The 20,766-nt window shown below is 26.6% G+C and overlaps 1 protein-coding gene and 1 long non-coding RNA gene across 4 annotated transcripts; one reads left to right on the top strand and one right to left on the bottom strand.

Moving 5' to 3' along the window:
- The first annotated feature begins 1,786 nt into the window (after window positions 1-1,786).
- Window positions 1,787-5,921, top strand: LOC132918208 (uncharacterized). Of its 2 annotated transcripts, XR_009660418.1 has the most exons (5): window positions 1,796-2,401; window positions 2,661-3,007; window positions 3,080-3,528; window positions 3,829-4,004; window positions 5,465-5,919. It is a non-coding gene; the product is annotated as an uncharacterized LOC132918208 (long non-coding RNA). The 2 variants fall into 2 exon arrangements; XR_009660417.1 differs by having other exon boundaries at window positions 1,787-2,401; window positions 3,080-4,004; window positions 5,465-5,921.
- A 2,687-nt stretch (window positions 5,922-8,608) lies between these two features.
- On the bottom strand, window positions 8,609-19,517 carry LOC132924514 (sister chromatid cohesion protein PDS5 homolog B-B). Of its 2 annotated transcripts, none has more exons than XM_060988882.1 (21): window positions 19,033-19,517; window positions 18,375-18,483; window positions 18,116-18,316; window positions 17,865-18,049; window positions 17,582-17,789; window positions 17,014-17,520; window positions 16,644-16,942; window positions 16,391-16,572; window positions 16,141-16,310; window positions 14,922-15,026; window positions 14,716-14,857; window positions 14,493-14,644; window positions 14,299-14,424; window positions 11,609-11,713; window positions 11,286-11,543; window positions 10,996-11,218; window positions 10,657-10,925; window positions 10,296-10,466; window positions 10,127-10,237; window positions 9,172-9,216; window positions 8,609-9,106 (listed from the first exon to the last, which is right to left on the bottom strand). In XM_060988882.1, exons 2-21 carry the CDS (start codon window positions 18,456-18,458, stop codon window positions 9,038-9,040), a joined length of 3,612 nt encoding a protein of 1,203 aa, XP_060844865.1. In that variant the 5' UTR covers window positions 18,459-18,483; window positions 19,033-19,517; the 3' UTR covers window positions 8,609-9,037. The 2 variants fall into 2 exon arrangements, with proteins under 2 accessions (XP_060844865.1, XP_060844872.1); XM_060988889.1 differs by having other exon boundaries at window positions 19,037-19,517.
- Between the last annotated feature and the right edge of the window lie 1,249 nt (window positions 19,518-20,766).

The raw sequence follows: 20,766 nt of genomic DNA, 5'->3' as shown, positions 1-20,766 counted from the left end.
TACACTATTGTGTTAGCCAAACCAAGGCATGGTATCAATATTTTCTGTTTATGGTTTTTAGAATAAATAAATTGATTATCATATTTGAATTTTCAAAGTTATTTTTATTATTATTGTTATTATGATAAATAAGAATGTCAATAAACTTATTTGTTTTCTATTTCTGAACCATACACAGAATAATGAATTAGCGTTTTGCTTAACAAACCTTGTATTGTTAGAAGTAATATTTTTAAATTAAATTATATGAATAATTCACTGGAGCTTCAGATAAAATTTGATGCCGAGACCGACTGTTTTCGACAAAAATATACCAGTTTTTTGTCCATTATTGTATACTGACAAAACTGGTAGATAATATATAATAGTAAATCAGTAAACACTTTTAATGACATATTACAATATGAATCATGTTAAAATGTACAATTTCAAAAAGATTATAGCCTATTTAAAAATAATAATATCAATAAAAGCCTACGTGGAGTCCTAGATAATAGCCTTACCTTTAAATTTTATAATAGGTCAATTGGTCAATTCACTTTAATATCAAAATTAATATACTTCACTATCAAAAATATTTAAAACTGATGAACGAAAATTTTCCATGTCCTACAAGAGTATTAAAAAAAAGCCCCGTACCTAAATACATTATTTGTTATTTTATTATGATTTATACAATTAAATATAATAATTACATTTATCTATGTAACACTGAACACTTCTTTAACATATCTAAAAGAATAGCTGCAATCTGAATTTAACATTTTCGATAACATTGTCATTTGTCATTTGTACCTAGATAATTTAAAAAAATGTTTAAGGGTAAAAATTTAAAATAATTAAAATAATTTATTATTAACAACCATTTTTTAATTTTTTTAAAATTTTTTTTAATTATTTAATACAAATGATAAAATAAATGACAATTCATTACATTTTTTAAAATTATTTTAGTTTTTTAATTATTTTAAATTTTTATCCTCAATTTTTGTTTTAAATTTTGTAGGTAAATATGACAAATGACAATTATTGACAATGTTAAATGCAGATTGCAGCTATACTTATAGATATGTTAAAGTGTTACATTGTTACATAGATAAATGTACATAATGTAACGATTATATTTAATTATGTAAGTCAGTAGTTTTCCACCTTTTTAACCATGCGGCACACTTCATCTCCTACAAAATTTTCGTGGCATACCAATCCATCCATATAATATGTGAACGTGAAACAAATTTTTTATATATACAAATACAAATTACAAATATATATTATATACATATTAATACATACTAACAAAGTAATAAAACTATTAACACATTTTTCGCGGCACACTTCAAGAGCGCTCACGACACACCGGTTGAAAACCACTGATGTAATAAGTCATAATAAAATAATGAATAATGTACCTATTTAATTGGTACAGGGCTTTGTTTCCTTAACTTCCGTACGTGTGTAATACGGAAACAAGAGACAACAAACGATGGTACTACGTCCTCTTAAGATGATGGTGTAATCGTGCGGGTATTATTTCTGACGTTTTTGTCTTATGAACGTAAAACAGCAAATTTGTGTTCAGCAGAATCAATTTTATGCAGTTAGCATTAATATTAAGTCAATTTACAATTTACTTATAATTAAACATAAAGGTAATACTCTATATTTATATAGATGAGCATCTAATCATAGGCTATTATTAATATTTTAATTTTTAAGTGAGTCATAACTCATAATCATGTAAATCATTAAAATTTTCGTAATTCATTATAGTAAGCCTAAATAAAAGCCACTAAGAGCCGCTTTAATCTAAATATGCGGAACTGAGTGTAAATAATTTACTCGATAATTTATATTGTTCTGGTACTCTTATGTCATAAACTCATAAACATAAACCAATGCAACGATAATCAATTAAATTATAATGATAATAATTAGTCAGTACTCAGTACTCACTAATCACTAGGTATTCAGTTTTCGTTACTTGTCACCATGATTTAAGATAATTATTATCTTAAATTATGCTTATTGCTTGTCACTTACTCACTTGCACGGATATTAATATACGATTAATATATTAAAATATACTAATCAGTGCTCACTTGTAAGTGTTACTCACTCTACTATAGCAAAATAATACTATCCGACGTCGTGTATAGACATATTATATATTATAGTGTTTGATGTTAGTCCTTACTCCTTAGTTATTAATCTTCTGTCTTAGTCAATACTCAATAGTCAGTAATCAGTGTGCAGACTGTACAGAAAATAATAAAAATGTACATTTTTTTCTTTCTTAATCTGTGGAATAGACCAGACAACAGTTAAGTGTTGACTGTCGAGACCACACACACATTTTTAAGTGAAAGAATATACTACAAAGCCAATAAACGATTTGAAGGTAAGGGAAAACCTATAATATATTAATATACCTAATATATTCGTGTTAAGAAATTGTTTTTTTTTTATACAAATTAATTATTACAAAACATCTATATTTAAATATTAAATTAATTACAAAATGTAGTGGTAAATGGTAAATAAGTAGCTAGCATTAAACATCCGTTAGTATATTTAAACCGTTGTTAGTAAAGTAGATAAATTAGTTTTATATTTTAATATATATTTACAAAGGTATTATTTACTTGTATAATTTTCAGAAAGGTATTTATATATTTCCATAACAGACACCTCAAGACAAAAGATATGAACAATATTCAACTTGTAAAAAATAAATAAATTTGTTATTAACCATTGAGATTTGGACTATATAGATTTCATGCATGGGTACAATTATTTGATTGTTTAAATCGCTTAGAATGCAAGACATAAGAGTATAAGACTGAAGACTGATACAAAATTTATTTAACCAGTTATTGTATTAAACAATAATAAGTCAGATAGTCAGAACCACTAGGTAATGCATAAGTTTTTCATAATGAAAAAAATATCGTTCCAGAAAGTTTTCATACAGAAATGGATTTATTGATTGATGTTTTGCTACAAGGTAAAAATGAATTAACTTTAATTTGGTAAAACATGAGCTATAAAGATGCAAATACTCTTTCAAATATTTCAGGAAAAGGAAATACAAACAATGGTAACACTACAAGGTTGTTTTTAAAAACCCAGAAAAGTGTACTGAAATAATTGGGGTTCATTTTACATTGCTAAAGTATAATTGATAATGGATTTGAAACTAGTTCAATTACATTTGATGAATATACTTTGGGTACAACTACATTGTTTTTTGGTATTTATCCTTAGTGCTGTGTACAACAGAAAATAATTTCAGTATGCAACAGTTTATTAATTTATATTGAGAATAAACATTGTCAAAATTTTAGATACTCCCTTCTTTTATGTATTCATAAGAATTAATATAGAATTGATTATTATTTATTTTCAATCAGCGAGAAAGAAGACAAACTGTGAATGTGGAAAGGTTCAAACAATAGCTCATCTTTTAGCATGCTACATCTGCCCAATGTAATATAAGACTTGGAATCTGCAAACAAGGCTATAGAGGTAGCAGAGTACTGAAGTTGTACAATATAAAAACACTATTTTATATGTTACCTTTACTATACCATATAATGTATATTATCAATAAGTTTATTGTAATTTTATATTTGTTGACTTTAAATTATATTTTATTTTTAATACTTTAAATTTGATCTGTCATCCCTAACTCGGCATAAAAATAACCATATAGAACAAAAATAACCTTTAAAATTAAAATATATATTATGAAGAACTTTATATAGTCAAAAAAAAAAATTAAAATTAATATATTTTTATCTTCTTTCTATCATTAATACACAATAGAAGTGTTTCTCCAAGTATTGTTCAGCTATTTAAAATCAGAATGATGGTGCATTCATTTTGTCATGTATCATCATAACGGACATGGACTAAGACAGAAAGGACTGGAAACACTGGAAACGAGCCCGAAAGATTTCCTTAGTAACAGTAGTCAGTAGTACCACAGAACAATAAATAATGTAAGTACACAGCTGATCTTAAGGCTACCTAGTGGCTGGGTGGCAAATCGAATAATATAGTGTGCATGTTGGCTATGTATAGTGATGGACTGTAAGTAACAGGCAAGGTTTAAAGATTATACTAAAATATTATTAAGTATAATCTATAAACCAAGGCTTGCTATAAACCTTGGGTAACAGGTGAGATATATATTTCGGGTATTTACCATAAACCTATAAAGATAGGTCTATGGTATCTTTCTAACAATGATGAGGATGCAGTTACAATGAGCCAGTATGGTCAACGCGTAGTCCATATCTTTATAGGTCTATGCATAATATATATATATAGTGTGTTCACATTAAAGAGGTAGGTAGTAGGTACAAGGAACAACTAAATATTTCATTTGGATAATCTTGTATTAAAATGGAATTTAGAGGAATGAAAGAAAGTACTAAAATACGCATTTTAAAACAAAATTTCAAATTTTTAACCTTTCCTGTACGCGCATGGGCAATACAACTTACTTTTTTACACTATAATTTTCCTACATATTTGGATAGCACTAACGAACTTAATACTGTAGGCAGGGGCGTATTTAGAAATGTCTTAAGGGGGGGGGGCACAAACAAAAAGTTTAAATTTGCGTACATGGGGTATAGAATTGTAAAATTTCTCATATAATAAAAATTAGTATAAAATACGGTGAATGGGGGAGGCACGAGCCCTATGTGCCCCTCCCTTAAATACGTCCCTGACTGTAGGTTGAAATAATGACTCCCCAATCACTATCTTGCTATTATTAGCTAAGTCCAGGCACCGCTATTGTGGCTATGAGTATGATTTATTGATTTATTAAATTAAGTAATTGAATCAAATACCTACGGAATTTGACCAGTAGCATATAGTTGTACGGTGATTTCAGTACCGAGTACCGTGTATATAATATTATGTACCACGAGCGCATTTAAATTTTACCGGGAAGCCTAAATCCATTCATTCTTGACACTGCCGTACTTGGCGTCCATCATATTTTATTCACTGACGGTGTGCTTTAAATGGCCACAGTAATGGCGACGCGAGGCTTAAGTGAATATTTTACGTATTTATAACTGCAAAACCGTCCCACGGTGGCAATAACGATATTATTCCAACCACCTAGGCTGTAGTGGCATAAGAACCGCTTCGGAATACCAAAAGCATATGAAAGCTGATCGGAGACAATGCCGTGAAATGTGTTTTAGTCCCCTAACTCCCTACCGCTCTTGTGGTAAAGTCGTTTAAATGAATTCTTCAAGACACGTAGAGACTTTTATTTTATTTTTGTTTAGCTTTTAAAGTTTATACTGAACAAAAACCATTTTTAACCCGGAACCCTGCCCCGTGGGATTTTTTTCATGGAAAAATGTCTGCATGTATGAACAAATGAAAATAGCACCGTTACTTGTTAAAAATAATGCACACATATATATATTTTTAGTCCGTTACACATTTGGCACATGCATTGAATTATGAAAAACAATTGGTATATGTATATTGGCCAAAAGACAAATGCAGCTTACTAAGAGATGATGTAGCTTTAGTCGACTCTCCGGGACTGGACCGGGAGTAAATGTTACACCACATTTGGATGATTGGATTGATGGCGATGTTTTTATGTTAATGGCTAATGCTGAATCAACATTGATGATTGCTGTAAGTCAATTGTGTATATTATAAATAATATTTCAACAATTTTTAATGTAGTATTTTATATTGTATTTAAAATTTAGTTGAGTTAATATAGTATATACCAACATTTTTAGTGGTACTCCTGGTTAGGTTAAATATAATTATTCTATATCTAACAATCAAAAATATATTATTTTTAAAAAAATATGGAAAATGAATTTATAATTAAACTAAAATCATATATTATATTATTAGACTATATAAATATAAATAGTTTTATTTTAATGCATTTGTTATCGTTTAAATTATTGGGACCCTGGTGATTGGCGTTGTTCAATGGTCACAGATGACACAAATAAATGTTTATTATATTTAATTAAAATGTCTGTGATCATAGCAGTTTGATGATTGTATCACTATTATACCAGGAACCTATGTACTTGCACTTGTATTCCTTATTTCATATTACACCATATTCTTTTTAAGTTATTCTGTTTCATTTTCTTTTAGATTCTGAACGGAGTGATCGAGTGATGAATGTATTGATTTTACAATGATGTGTTTTTTTTTTTATTTTATGTCGGTCATCACTTTTTGGAGTAGTAATAATGCTTCGATTTTTGACTTCAGCCCCTCTTTGAAAAGCAAAATTCATCTAGTTGGTACTTGGGGGGGGGGCAAAAGTAAATAATTATCAATAGTTTTCAAAAGCGTCGAAAAACCCTGAAAAAATTACGGAAAAACGGGAATTTTTACGCATAACCACTTTTTGGCAAAATCGATTTTTTGATTTTGTTGTAACTCAAAAACGAATCATTATAAATACTTGAAATTTTCACCAAATGTTTATATTATGGTTATCTATTTGGTATTTTATCTATGGTATTCTATTAAATTTTCAAAATATTTTGACCTTTTTTAAGCTACTTATAGACAATTAAAATTTTCGAAATTTTAAGTTTTTTTTCTTAAAATGCCGATAAAAATAATTTGGCTATCCAAAACTTCTTTAAAATTTAATACAAGGTTTATTATAAGTTGTATTTGTCGTAGTAACAAAAAAATCAAAAATCGTTAGTCACAATTTTTGTTTATAAGCATTTAAAGTTCAAATGTTTACAAAATATATCAAAATCACGAATATTTGCAAAGAATTTTGAAGTTGAAAATTCATAAAATTTTTGTGATTTATACTGAAGTATAAGTGATCGCAATAAGCGAGTGACCCCATACAATTATTAAGCTTATAATTAGATTAAAAGTTTTAAATAGGTACATTAATTAGTCTATAATCAGTATTTTTGGTATATCATAAAAATTAAGTACAATAGTCAAAATGTTTCAAAAACTTCAGCGTACAAAAACACACTTTAAAAAAAATTTGTTTTTTGTTATTTTTATCGAGGATACCGCGATATTTAAAACAATTAATTGTTTTCCGGTTTTTTTGGTATAACTTCTGTAATAAAAAAAATAGCGACAATTTTTTCAAACACATTCAAATTCAGTGCTTTAAAACACACATTTTGAAGAAAAAAAATTTGAAAAACGAGCATGGGCCGCAAACTAGATTTGTTCCTTCAAATAACATATTTAGTATATCACTGACAGGTATAATATGCTGGTCAAATGTAATAAATGCCACTGAAATAAATTATAAAACCAATAAACATAATTTAAAAATAGAATGTATTAAGGTAGATACATATTATTATGAATACTGTTGTATGATTTTAATATTTTGAAACAAATCAAAAACTTATCCCTTTACAAATTAGGAAATTGACATCATCAGTGTCGACATTATTAAAATAAATTTGTTAAATTACATGAGGCTAATATTATATTTGTTTTATTAGGTATTATTATAAATTATCAATTAACAAAATAAATATTAATATTTAAATTTTACTATAAATTATAAGTACATTAATATAATGCATTATATCATAATAAGACACTTATATTTTTTGTACTAAATAGTATTCTTAAAATTGTCAAAAGCACCATTTTCAATTTATAAAATTAAGGTTTGAAAATCTAATACAAAGTTCTTTGTAAGTACTTCTTACTAAATTTCAAAAAATATTTAAGTACAATTTTATTTATTAACTTTTGATAAAATTTGAGAAAACTAATAACTTTTGTAATTTTATTGTCATTTAAATATATTTTTAGAAGCAAACCTTTTTGTATATTACAGATATAATTTACTATTGACTACAAATTTTTCAAAATATTTTGATTAATTTCAAGTTATTGTCAATTTACCTAATGTAATATATATATAATCTATTCCTCCATTATACAGTAAGTTTGTATAATACTCATGTCTTATAAGATAATAATAATAATATACTGTGTGATTTTTTAATCAAATAACATTCATTTTTTCAAAATCTATTACTTTTTGAAAAAAAAAATGTAATAGTTATGATTTTTCAAATTTTTACTTTTTTGAATGACACTAAAAAGCATACATTTTTAATTTTGTAGCAGAATCATTTTCAGAGTATTTTGATTTATAAAAATCAAAATTTGATTATTAAGTATTTAAAGCTTTGGTGAGCGGTGGAATAGCCGAACAGTATTTTATGGGATATTTCCTTACCACTCCATTCTGATCACAATCTACACTTATTGTACACCTACTTGACTATTTTTTCAATTGATTCTAAAATATTGTAATAAAAAATATATTAAAATAAAAATTCAATCAAAAATACTTTTTATTTTAAGAAAATAATTTATTTTAAACATAAGTTTACTTATAACTTATTCAGTATTAAACCCTTAATCTAAACTAATTATAAATGTAATAAATAAAAAATAAAAGGTATTTTTTCTAATATTTTAACTTAAAACTTTTACAAAAATATGATTAGAATCAATTTAATTATTAATGAACAGTGCTCTAAATTTCATATTTTACGTTTCATTAAGCAACACAACATTTTTAAAAGTAAAATATTCTGTTTAATTAATGTAAAATCACAATGTCAGTTTTAGGTATTATTTTTGAATACCTATTAATTTTTTATTTCAACAACTATACTTTAAATACCTTCTGACTTTATTTAAAATTTGGTTTGTGATTAAACACAATCAGAGGAATACAGATCAGAATACAAGACATATTTCAAGGTGGTAAAATTATATATGTAAAAATCATGTAATACGTTTGGTTAGCATACAAGTCTGATACCAAAATTTCACTTAAGAATAAATTATTTACTTCAAAATTGTTGTTGAGAACTTTAAGTTTAAAAAAATAAAATCGAAAATATTAACAAAATAAATAAGTATTAACAGTTTTTAGTAGGTATATAACAATTAAAATATACAGTTTAGCTTAAAAACTAGCTTAGTTCACTCATACAGTTCAACTAAAATTATTATTACGAGTTGTTCTCCTGCGTTTGGGTTCAATAACATCCTCATCTTCTTCTCTCTGTAAAAAAAAATCAAAACCATTTTAGTAAAAATGTAATTTTTGTTAATTAAATTCTCACTTACTTCAACAGACATGTCTAACATTGTAGAATCTTGAACATCATTATTCTGTAGAAAAAAAAAAGTTCTCAATAAAAAAATTAGTCATAAATAGTTTATAGAGAAATTAATATGAATAATATTTGTATAAAACTTTGTAGTCAACAAATTGCTTATAAAAATATAAAAATGTAATAATTTACATTTTGTAAATAATAAGTAATAACATTATACATACATAGTACATTATTATACAAAATATTTCAAAAATGTATCCCCTCTGAATAACGGACAAAATGTTGGTGACCAAGTGTGTCCGCTACGCAGAGGTTTCACTGTGTAAAGAAAATATTAAGTCCCAAGTAAAAAATTACTGGAAAACCATTTTATTTTCTTGGCCAATACTGTTAAAACACTACCAGAAACATAAATATAGACTTTAGACCTCCCAAGGATTAATAATCCAGTTTAAGAAGTTCAAATTTCAAGTCAAATTCCTAATAAGGCAAGGAATTAGCTCACAAGGAGTGTTTTATCATAATTAGTTAGTTTTAAACAAAATTATTAAGTATTCTTGCTACAATAAACAACTAATCTCTAATATATTTGTTTGTGGGGGACACTTTAGTATGGGTAGTGGAACCGTGGTTGGGGGACACAGCCACACGGGCTTAATGTATTGAATGCAACTAACATTTTGGAAAATGTTTATTGACAGTTTTAAATGTCATAGTAAAAAAATAACAGTTATTACTTACAAGTATAGGTAAATTTCTATTTTAATATTTAGTTTTAGATCAGGAGTTTTGGTGGTTGTTTTATATTGCTTTTAATAATGGCAAAAACACTTATAGACTTAGTAGTTTTGAAGGTTATCAAGAATAAATAAAAAAACTAACATAGATAAAGATAAGTTGTTAATAATAGGCTAGCCTAATACAAAATCATTATTTAGTAGATTAAGAATAAAAATACTCACTACTTTGGATTCATTAGCTCTACTGGTTTGAATGTTATTTTTTTGAGTTCGGGTTTTAGTGGTTCTTAAAGCAGCTGACAGTCCTGTTTTTTTTCCATTATTGTTTACTTGCTAAAATTAAAAATAAATTGGTTATCATCAAGTTTAAAATTAAATTTTAAAAACTTACTTTGATTTGGAATTTTTCAGGCAAATAAACCTTTACATTTACAAACATGGGATCATCATGTCTCTTGAAGAACATTGCTGAAATTCTAATTTCAGAAAATGGAGATGTTTCAAATGTACTAGTATGAACTACTAATACACTCATTGCCAAATCACAAAGAGCCCACATTTTCTAAAAAATAAAGTTTTATATATTTTAAACACTAAAATAACTCCTGTGTAACATGATTTAATTAAAACTAATTGAAAAATGATTGTACGATTCCAAGTAACTATAAACAATATTTTAGATTTTGAGTTAAAAATGTATTGGCTCTACAATACTTTTTAATAAAATGATATATACACATATTCATAATTACCGAATTAACAGTCTCATTAGTTGGTTCTACAGCGTCAACATAATTCTTGACTCGCTCCAACATCTCTTTGTAAAATCCAAAATTATAAGAATCATTTTTAGTGATTAATGGTTCAAGAATGAACCACAGGCACTGTTGCATCAATGTCAGACTTTCTTCATCACTGTTATCTTTAAATACTGGAGAATGTGTTAAAATTGATATAGCAAACAGTAACATATAATCAGGTAAAATATGAGGTAATTGTGCCATCGCTTTTTCAATTGAACCTATATAAAATAAAACATTAAAAAATAAACTTTGAATGACATTAAAAACCATAAGAATAAATGAAAATACATGTGGCAGATCCTTGAGTTAAATTTCTGGCATAATCCCGTCTTCTGTTTATATCTTTTAAAACGTAATCATAGATTTTACTCCTCAATCGTTCATCTGCTTCAAGTCCAGCCAAAGCATACATTCCCATAAAATCTAATGGGAGACATTTGAAAGGTAAACCTCTCCCTAAGCCTTTATGGAGTTTTGCGGCAAAAATTTCTCGTACTTCTAAAACTTCATCCTAAAATTAATGTAATTTATTATTAGTTGACATAGAAAAGTATAACACCAAAATTTAAAAAATATACCATCATAAGTCTTGATAATAAAAAGAATTGTTCAGCTGTATACTGATCTCCAACACCTTTTTGTTCACAAATCTTCAACATAGAACAGCCTGCTTGTAATCTTAACCAAGCTAATTCAGATTTTGATAAGATTCCAGATTGTGTAAGGTCACCTTTTTGTGACAAAAAAGCATTAAACATTCTAAATGTCTTCTGAGCTGATACTTTATCATTCTTTAAACCAATAAGCCACCTTGCCATAGCCTTCATGCCTTCAGCCTTAAAAAATAAAATATTAAATAAAATATACAATTTTTATACTAAAACATTAGAAGTTATCTTACTCTACACTTTGTGCCTTTTGGTAAAATATCTTCGGAACACCAATTGGCATCAGCGTTGTAAAGTTCACTTTTAATCGACACTTTTACTAATAATTCCTTAACAATCTAAATAAAACACAAAACAAATTTAAAATTATTAACCCAATGACGATTGACAACTATATGTAAAAATAAGTAGACATGTTTTAAAAAAAACTTTTTTTTATTATAAAATTTGTATTTTTGATTTTTTAAATAACTCGAACCAGCACTAGATAAATACATTTTTATTATTTTATTTAAATATATGTTTGGAATATTATAAGGATATACAACTTTAAGACTGATTGTAAAAATTTTAATAATATATCTAATAAATACTATTTATTAAATGTTTAATGAAATAACTTAGTTTATGTTAAAACTAACAATATCAAACCTCAAACAAAATTTGTTATTCAATGTTAAAAAGTCATCAAGGAGTCAACCATTATATTGTAAGAGGTGAGTGTACATTATAATTTGTCAATGAGTAGGTCAAAATAATAAATGTGTTAAATTAGAATTTTTGAATTTAATGATATATCATTGTACACAAAAAAATAAAATTCTAAGTGGAGACCTTAGACCAACTTTTTAGGTATCAAAATTATCATGATAGTTTTTGTTCCTGATTATTTAAAAAAAACTATTGACATTTTTTAATTTTTAACTTTCTATAAGTACCAACTAGATCCTATTTGCTACCAGAAGCAATACTAAAAGTTGTTGATCTGAGTATTTTTTTCTGAACAATAATAAATTAATACAAAACACATTATTTTTGTTAAGACATTTCTTTTCTAAAATATGTGTTGTCTATAATTCCCTATTTTAAATCTTTATTGGTTTATTAATAACATATTTGAAACATAAATATTGTTATTGGTAAAAATAAAATGTTGATAAATACCAAGTATGCATTATATGAATTATGATTAAATGATAAAATATCAAAACTGCTTAATACGTTTACCATTAAGACTTAACATAATTTGGGTTTAACTAAAGTAAAGCCTCAGCAATATTATAAAATAATTCATGTTAAAATTAAATTAAAAATAAATAACTATATATTCCTCATAGTCATCAATTCATTATGTTATATTATTTACATAGTATTACAGTCTGTGCCAGATAGATTTACACCGCGGCTGCGACGGCGCTTTTCAAGTGTAGTAATTAATTAATACAATTATAATTTATTAATACAATTTCTATTTTTGTTGTTTTAAAATATTTTATGACAATTGTAAGTTTATTGATATATTTTTAGTTAATAACTAGGGAACAAATTTTAATTCAAATAAATATTTTTATGTAGTTTTAACATGGAAAAATTTTTGACATATGTGTACGTTTCATTTAATTTTGAATAAGCTGATGTTAATTTTATTTTAAATATTTTACAAATAAATATACGTAATCCGTATTATTGTAGAATTTTCTGGTGAAATTGGAGTTTAAACCAATCTAATTTATGAAATATAATGGGAAAAAACCTAGGATTAAACGCTGTAATGTCGATAAGGGATAATATACTATTAAACAAAACTCTAAAAAACAATTTAGTAATAGAATACAATCCAAAAGAATTAACGTGTATGTAATATGCACCTATCACTTCTATTGATGCGGAGAGGTCATTTAGCCGTTATAAAGCAAATACCAAGATCAAATTGCCGTAATTTTAAATTTAAAAATCTCAAATTATATGTTGTTTCAAATTGTTTCTCTCACGAAGACTATAAACATTTTTAATTTCTATTATTATTATTTATAAATTACAGTGAATTCTATCTTATTTTCAATTTAAACATTTCAATATTATAAATAAATATTTATAGAGTATTAAACAAACATATATTTAAATATTTTTAATTTTGTACTAAATTAAAATCCGTTCTTTAGTACTAACATTCATGTATAGAGAAACTTTTTCGTTATCGCGTCAATTTATCTGGCAACGACTGTAATAATTTTAAAATGTATATTGACTTCAGACCTCCTAAAAAACAACAGTTTTATTTAAGAGGTCCCAAATTTAAAGTCATTTTCTTTACTAGATAAAGAATAAGCTCGCAAGGATGGTTTGTCATCATTAGTCAATACTAGTTTATTCAATATATTTGAAATTTCTTTACATACCTCTTAATACATTTAAAGTAAAATCAGGTTTAATTAAAGTAAATCCTCAGCAATATTATAAAATAATTCATATCTAAATAAATAACTATATATTCCTCATAGTCATCATATTATATTGTTTACATAATATCAACATTTTTAATATTTATATTGACTTCAGACCTCCTAAAAAACAACAGTTTTATTTAAGAGGTCCCAAATTTAAAGTCATTTTTCTTAGTAGATAAAGAATAAGCTCGCAAGGATGGTTTGTCATCATTAGTCAATATAAATTAATTTAATATGTACATACAACACTCAACCTTTTTATAATTTTTTTATAATATTATAGACTAATAGTTATAAATAAAATCACTGAACAATTTTCTTATTTGCAATCAATTACATGCATTAGAGGTTGAATGTTTTATAATAAAATTGTGTTGTATATGTTTAAAATTTATTAATAATCAACAAATATGGAAAATAGATATACTTTGGTGGAAATTATCATAATTTAAATAAATTTATAATGAATTACTTACCTTTCGAGAAATCATATTCTTGAAATGAACATTATATTTTTCAGCTACATTGATAGCTAAATGCCCAAGAGCTACTATTGCTGTTTCATAATGTTTTGAATCAGGTTCTAAATTAATTTTAGTTTTCTAGATTTTTCAAAAGAAAACCATATTAATTATTTTAAAATATAAATTTAAAATCAAAATATTGTTACCTCAACAATATCATCAAAGATATCATTTTTGGATTTATATACATTGACATATAAACATCGTATAGCTCCTTTAGCTTGTTTTGGAGTACCGTTCACTGCCAATTTTTTACATATTGGTATTAATTTTTCAGTGAATTCTGGGTATGAATCACCTAAAATATTTACAATAGTATTATTTTATCTGATAATTTAATAACATATTATTAAACTAAACAAAATTTACCAAGTGCACTGTATTTGCCAATTGTTGTCAACATAGTGAGAACTTGAGGAGCAATGTATTCATCATCATGATGTGATAAATCTAATAGCTTATCCAATATGTCTGGATGATAAAAGTGGCAAGCAAATGTATTTGACAAAACCTGAAGTCATTGGATATTATATTAATTATTATAATTAGTGTTAAGGGTGACATAATTAATTTACATTAAGAAGTTCGAGTCCTCTATAAGCAGCAGTTTCTGGGTGTAAACCAAGTTCTTCTATCATATTTCCACCACTCAAACAATTTTCAACATGATTAAACAATTCCTATTGAACAAAAAAATATTTAATTTATTATATGGATCACATCGACTTTGGTATGCCAAATAAAAAATAATAACATAATACATTAAAACTTAAATAAATTTAGTAGGCTTATATAATAAGGGACCACATGAGTTGCCTTTGTCTTACACACTTTTAGCAGAACTAATATTGAGTAGTTGACAATTATTAGTATTATGAGTGAATTTACACATAACTGAAAGGTAAGAATATTATCTAGGGCACATACAGTGAATTATAATTTAATTTAATAAAATAATTTTTTTTTTAAACTTCATAACTTATGATTTAAAATATAAATATTAATAAAAGCTTATAAGGTGCATTATATAATATTTTACCTTTAAATAAGTTTAGGTGTGCTTTTATAATATTGTTTACATTTCATATAAATCTCATTCTATATTATAACTGGGATAATTCAGTAGTAAAAATATTATGATTATTATAACACTCTCTTTATATAAGTACAATTAAAATTCATAAATTTAGAGAAACTAAAACTTATAAAACTATACTTGATATATTTAATACAATAATTAGTACAATTCACATTCTTAGAGTATGTCAGCAACTATTAATTACTTTTAACTGTAACATATAGCAAAGTAATTTTTTCAATCTTGTGTCATTAGATTCAATATTAGAGTGAATTAAATTGACCAATAGGCATTTATAAAAATGTTTATAAATATTACACAAACTAATAACATAATCTAATATTCCTGCAAATATCTATGCTAATATTATGTTGGACTTATTCCATATTTAAATTTTTTAGCATTATATGTATACTTACAATTTTCTTTATACTTTTAACTTCTACACAAATTAAAATTAGAAATATTGCAAAAAACAAACGTACATATACAATCAATATTCTTAACTTAATATAATAATTGGTTAATTCACTCCAATATCAAAGCTAACAAGATTAGTAACTAATCTAGCAGAACTGTTCTGCTTAACACACATTTTTATTTGGTGTGGGTTAGAGAAGAAACAAATAGTGTGCAGATGCCAGATATTCTCTTACTAATAGATTTAAAATGTAATGATTATGAAATTAAAAATGTATCATTAATAATATACTAACCTTTAATGCCTGAGAGTCTATCATCACTGATGATGCTCTTTCCAAAAGTGCTTTTACAGTGTTGTAATACAAATTTGTCATTACTGGTTGACCAAGCTTCCTTAAAACTAAATTTGTAGCTTCAGATATTTCAGCAGTACTAGAATTCTGTTTTGCAATTGTATCCATAGCTTTTTATATTAAAAAAATAAAATATTAATTTAATTTATTATTAAATATACCTAATGCTTAATAATAAAAATCAACTTACAACTCAATAATGAAGGATCTTTAATCAGGTGTTGTGAAAATTTTCCAATAAACTCTGCTGCTTTAACTGATTCGGGTAAATAACGAGTTAATAATTTTATGCTTCCCTGAATTTCTTTATCTTTTTGAGGACTATCTTCTTTTTTGTGATTATCAAGAAATTCTTTTAAATGTGAACGGATTCTAAATATTTTTTTTAGTAAATAAATAAACAATACGTGTTTTATAAAACAAATAAAACTAAAGTCACTTACAAAAGTTGTGTTTTTTGAATCTCCATGAAAGCTTTTTTAGCATAATCATCAATCGTACCATATAAATGATAAAGTCTCTTCATTCTCTCTTCAGGTGGTAGTTGATATGGTACTAAAGATGTATTTACTAATCGTTCAACCAAAGATTTATCTTCAACACAAGATCTGTAATACCCATGTAAAATTTTATCTTTGATCCAAGTGAATGCTTTTTTAGTGGCTTGAGGAATGTCTGGATCATTCAAATATGTTTTATATATAAATGCTAATCCAGATGTAGCTTCTTTTCTTATTTTAAACTAAAACACATACATAATAGTTTATAATTAAACAATTGTTTTTAGTTAAATTTATAATATTAATATAATACCTTTTTATCACACATTCTGTGTTTAACAACTAAGAGTAATTCTTCATTATCAGCAATGGGTTCAAAGTCATGTTTAGCTGTTGATACAATAGCCATAACTGTTTCATGACGAACATTCATATCACTATCAGAACTTCTTAAACGTAATGCTTCTGTCAGATCTTGACGAAGTTCAGGTTGATTTAAAAGTAAATGCATAGCATACTGAACACATTTAATGCGTATGCTAACAGATATATCATTAAATCGGCTAAGAAATGCTTGCCATAATATACTATGATGGCGAGCAAGACTTGAATCTCTTTCTGAAAACATGCGAGCTAAAAGGGACACAGTACCATGACGTTCTTGTTCAACAGTTGACTTTAGTTTACATTCAAGTTGTGGGAGCACAGCCAACAATACAGATGGACTGATTCTGTTCAATTCATAAATGAGATCGTAAGTTTTAGTACTTATAGCTAGATTTTTTTCATTCTTTCCCAATATCAAAACATGATTAAAAAACTAGAATACAAATTTAACAGTTACAATCAAAATCATAATATTATATTATTTATACACTTACCGATTGGATGTAGGGCTCTAAAGTGTTTGAGCATTTAAGAATAAGATCTTTAGCTAATGAATAAGCATTTTTTCTTTGTGATTTATTGGGTTCGACAATATTTATTAAAATAATATCCAGAAGTTCACTAGCCACCATATCAGATTCACATATTAATGGACATAATATATCCAGCATAAAAGATTTAACTTTAGTTGAATGTTCATCACTATAAACACAGTAATATTAATAAATAATATTTAGTAAAATATAACTTTAAAAAAATATGTGTGTGTATGCTTACTTGACAATTTTAAACATGAGTGAAAATAATTTGCAAAATATTTCTTGACAGTCCTCAAGTTCAAAGCACATATTAAAAGACTTAACGTAAGCAAGATTTTCCAAAAGATAAAAATAACGTTTAAAAGCTGGGTCCTTTGGATCTTTTAAACCAGCAAGTTGTTTAATTAGGAACATAAATATACCCTTTAACAAAAATGTATTTATGATGTTAAAAAAATTAAATCTTAGTTTAAGCTAATATTTTCATACTTTGACTTGCTCAGGATCTTTGTATGGAGCTTCAGGAGCATAAACTCTAAGTACATCAGCGATGCAACAAGCTATTAATAGCTGAACATCTTTACTAGCATGTTTCAGAAAATAATCTTCGGCCAAATGTAAAGTCAATGGTATATATTGTTGATACATGCCTTCATCTTGGCCCATTGCTTGAAGAGTATGAGCCAAAGTCTAAAATATTCAACAGATTTTAGTATAATCAATGGACTTAAATTATAAATTAATATACTTTTAATCGACGAATAAGTTCATCTGGACCCAGATCATCTGTAACTGGACGGCATCCAGCCGGATATGTCATATCCTCCTGCATATTTGTGATAATTAGTTACTTTTTTCTGAAAAACAAATGGTTATTGAGTTACACTTGGATAATAATACATTTACACCCTATTTATAAATGATAATTTTATTTTAGGCAGGTATAGTCTTTAAGCTTATTATTTAGATTATATTAGCTATAAAACAAATACACATAAAAAACTGTCAGTGCGATTCACTTTATTATCTGACCTTTAACACACCATGTTAATTATAATCTTCCAATTTATTGTCAAAACAATTGCATGCTTTTATAAAAATAAGTAAAATATTGAACGTAAACAGTAGCATTAGATTAATGAAATAAACAAATAGGTACCAGAATATTTTGATCAAAGTAATCCAACGAAGGATTTGCCTAGCATGATTCTAGTGACTATGACTACCTATTTTTTGACCATGAACAGAAGGGTGAATTAAAAAAATTACAATTCTCACCACAAATGTTGTGACAATACAAGGTGACAAGTTGTTGCATAAAACCGTGCTAATAAAACGTAATCTACACATCTTTATCTGTGAATCGGCGTCCCTATATAATAATAAGACATGATTGATGTACTTACTTACAGACTGTGACCGGTCCCGCGCAAACAGCAGTATTGCATTGCCGAGCGTATGCTTGTCTACGAGTGCGTCTGGTGAAGCTAGTAAACACGGATCGGCGAAATCAACGAGTTATCACATTGGTCACATCGTTACAATGCTCACCACCAAAATTGAGAGGATCATTTAAAAAACGATTGAAACCAACAAACAACGCGTACGTCAGTTCAGGCGACGACTCGTGTAACGTGTTATAACAATAATCTATCTTGATTCTCAGTACGCGCACTGATCGAGTGAAAAATGAAAATCACTAATGGGCAATGGCGGAGAATTTACCGTTAGGAGGGTTTGTGGGGACGGTGAAGAGGCGAGACAAATATGAAAAAATATATTATACAAAAAGTAAAAACCGCTAAGGGATGCGATACAATAATAATAATATTGTAAATAGAACACGAACGAAAAAGAAAACACACAACATACGTAATAAACGGACTACAAACTCCAAAGATGCTACTAAAGTCTGGCTAGTAAAGGCAGTGTGACCGCGTCACATAACAACAATTTACCAGTTGAAAATGTTTTTTATTTTTTAATTATTTCATTACAAAACCACAGAAGAACTTCTCTTGTGTATAATTAAAAAATATATTTTTGACGTTTTTATAATGATATTGAAATATTGAATATCATTTATACTCTCAGAGGCCATTACAAGTATCCATTTCGCAGGATACGAATATAAGTCGATTTGTTAGTAACTTCAATGCAATTTATCAATGATCTGTTGATCTTATTGTAATAAATTATGATACTAACTTACTAGTTACTATATACTTATCGTAACTCGTAATAAAAAAATCCAATTAAATATCCATTATCCATTCACTCTATTCTGCGAACTGACTATATTAAAAATTGAAATGTATAAATTTACGATTGCCAAATTTATTGAATTATTAATAACTAAATTACGAGAATAAAACCTTAGGTGTTATAATATACATTATTATATATAAATTTCTGATTTTCAGTAAGTGTAATGTACAATAGTAGCCAATTAGTACGTACAGACGTACAGTATAATATAATTTATATAATGATCACACTACGTGATTAAATTATACAATATAGACTAGGTTTCAATTTATAGCAAAAAAATTAAATTAATCATCTATCCTGTCTATGCAATGCGTGTACATTTTCTATGAATTTTTATTCACCCTTCAGTAACAACTGTACGGGGCTGTCCATTTTTGTCCAATACTTCCTTAAGGTACTGTCTAGTACCTACTCAGTACTCCTGTTCTTAACTCACTCAGTCACTCTCATAGGTATCGCCAGGAATATTGTTAGGGGGGGACATCGTTCACGCCGATTTTAAATTTATTGAAAATGCAATTGAGGGATTTGGAAAAAATCCTAGGGGTCTACAGTTTTTATTTTATTTTAATGTAAAATAAAATATTTTCAATAGGTAACGTTGAATTTTTTTTAAATTTTATTCTTTTTTTCTGAAAGCCAGGGGGTGCAAGTGCAGGATCCTATGGTCAATCCAGCTATTTCCATATATTATTCACTATTTTGATATTTTGTCTATCAATCTATTCTTTAGTCTTCCATACCCCATATTTTACTAAATTAATGTTCATAGCCCACATAGCCACTTTCATTACAGTATAATATGAAAAATAGTTTGGACATTATAATTGTTATTATTTAAAACATAGACATATAATATACTTATGTCT

Source organism: Rhopalosiphum padi, chromosome 1 (genome assembly GCF_020882245.1).
Source record: "Rhopalosiphum padi isolate XX-2018 chromosome 1, ASM2088224v1, whole genome shotgun sequence".
Lineage (NCBI taxonomy): Eukaryota > Metazoa > Arthropoda > Insecta > Hemiptera > Aphididae > Rhopalosiphum > Rhopalosiphum padi.
The sequence above is the reverse complement of the archived record's forward strand: the minus strand, read 5'-3'. Positions and strand labels throughout refer to the sequence as shown.

Excerpts from the sequence above, each read along its gene's own strand:
- LOC132924514 (XM_060988882.1), bottom strand. The coding sequence starts at position 18,458 with ATGCAGGAGGATATGACATATCCGGCTGGATGCCGTCCAGTTACAGAT. Across the intron at positions 11,544-11,608 it reads CAAAAGGCACAAAGTGTAGA|GCTGAAGGCATGAAGGCTAT; the intron begins GTAAGATAACTT and ends TTATTTTTTAAG. Across the intron at positions 10,238-10,295 it reads CTGAAAAATTCCAAATCAAA|CAAGTAAACAATAATGGAAA; the intron begins GTAAGTTTTTAA and ends TTTTAATTTTAG.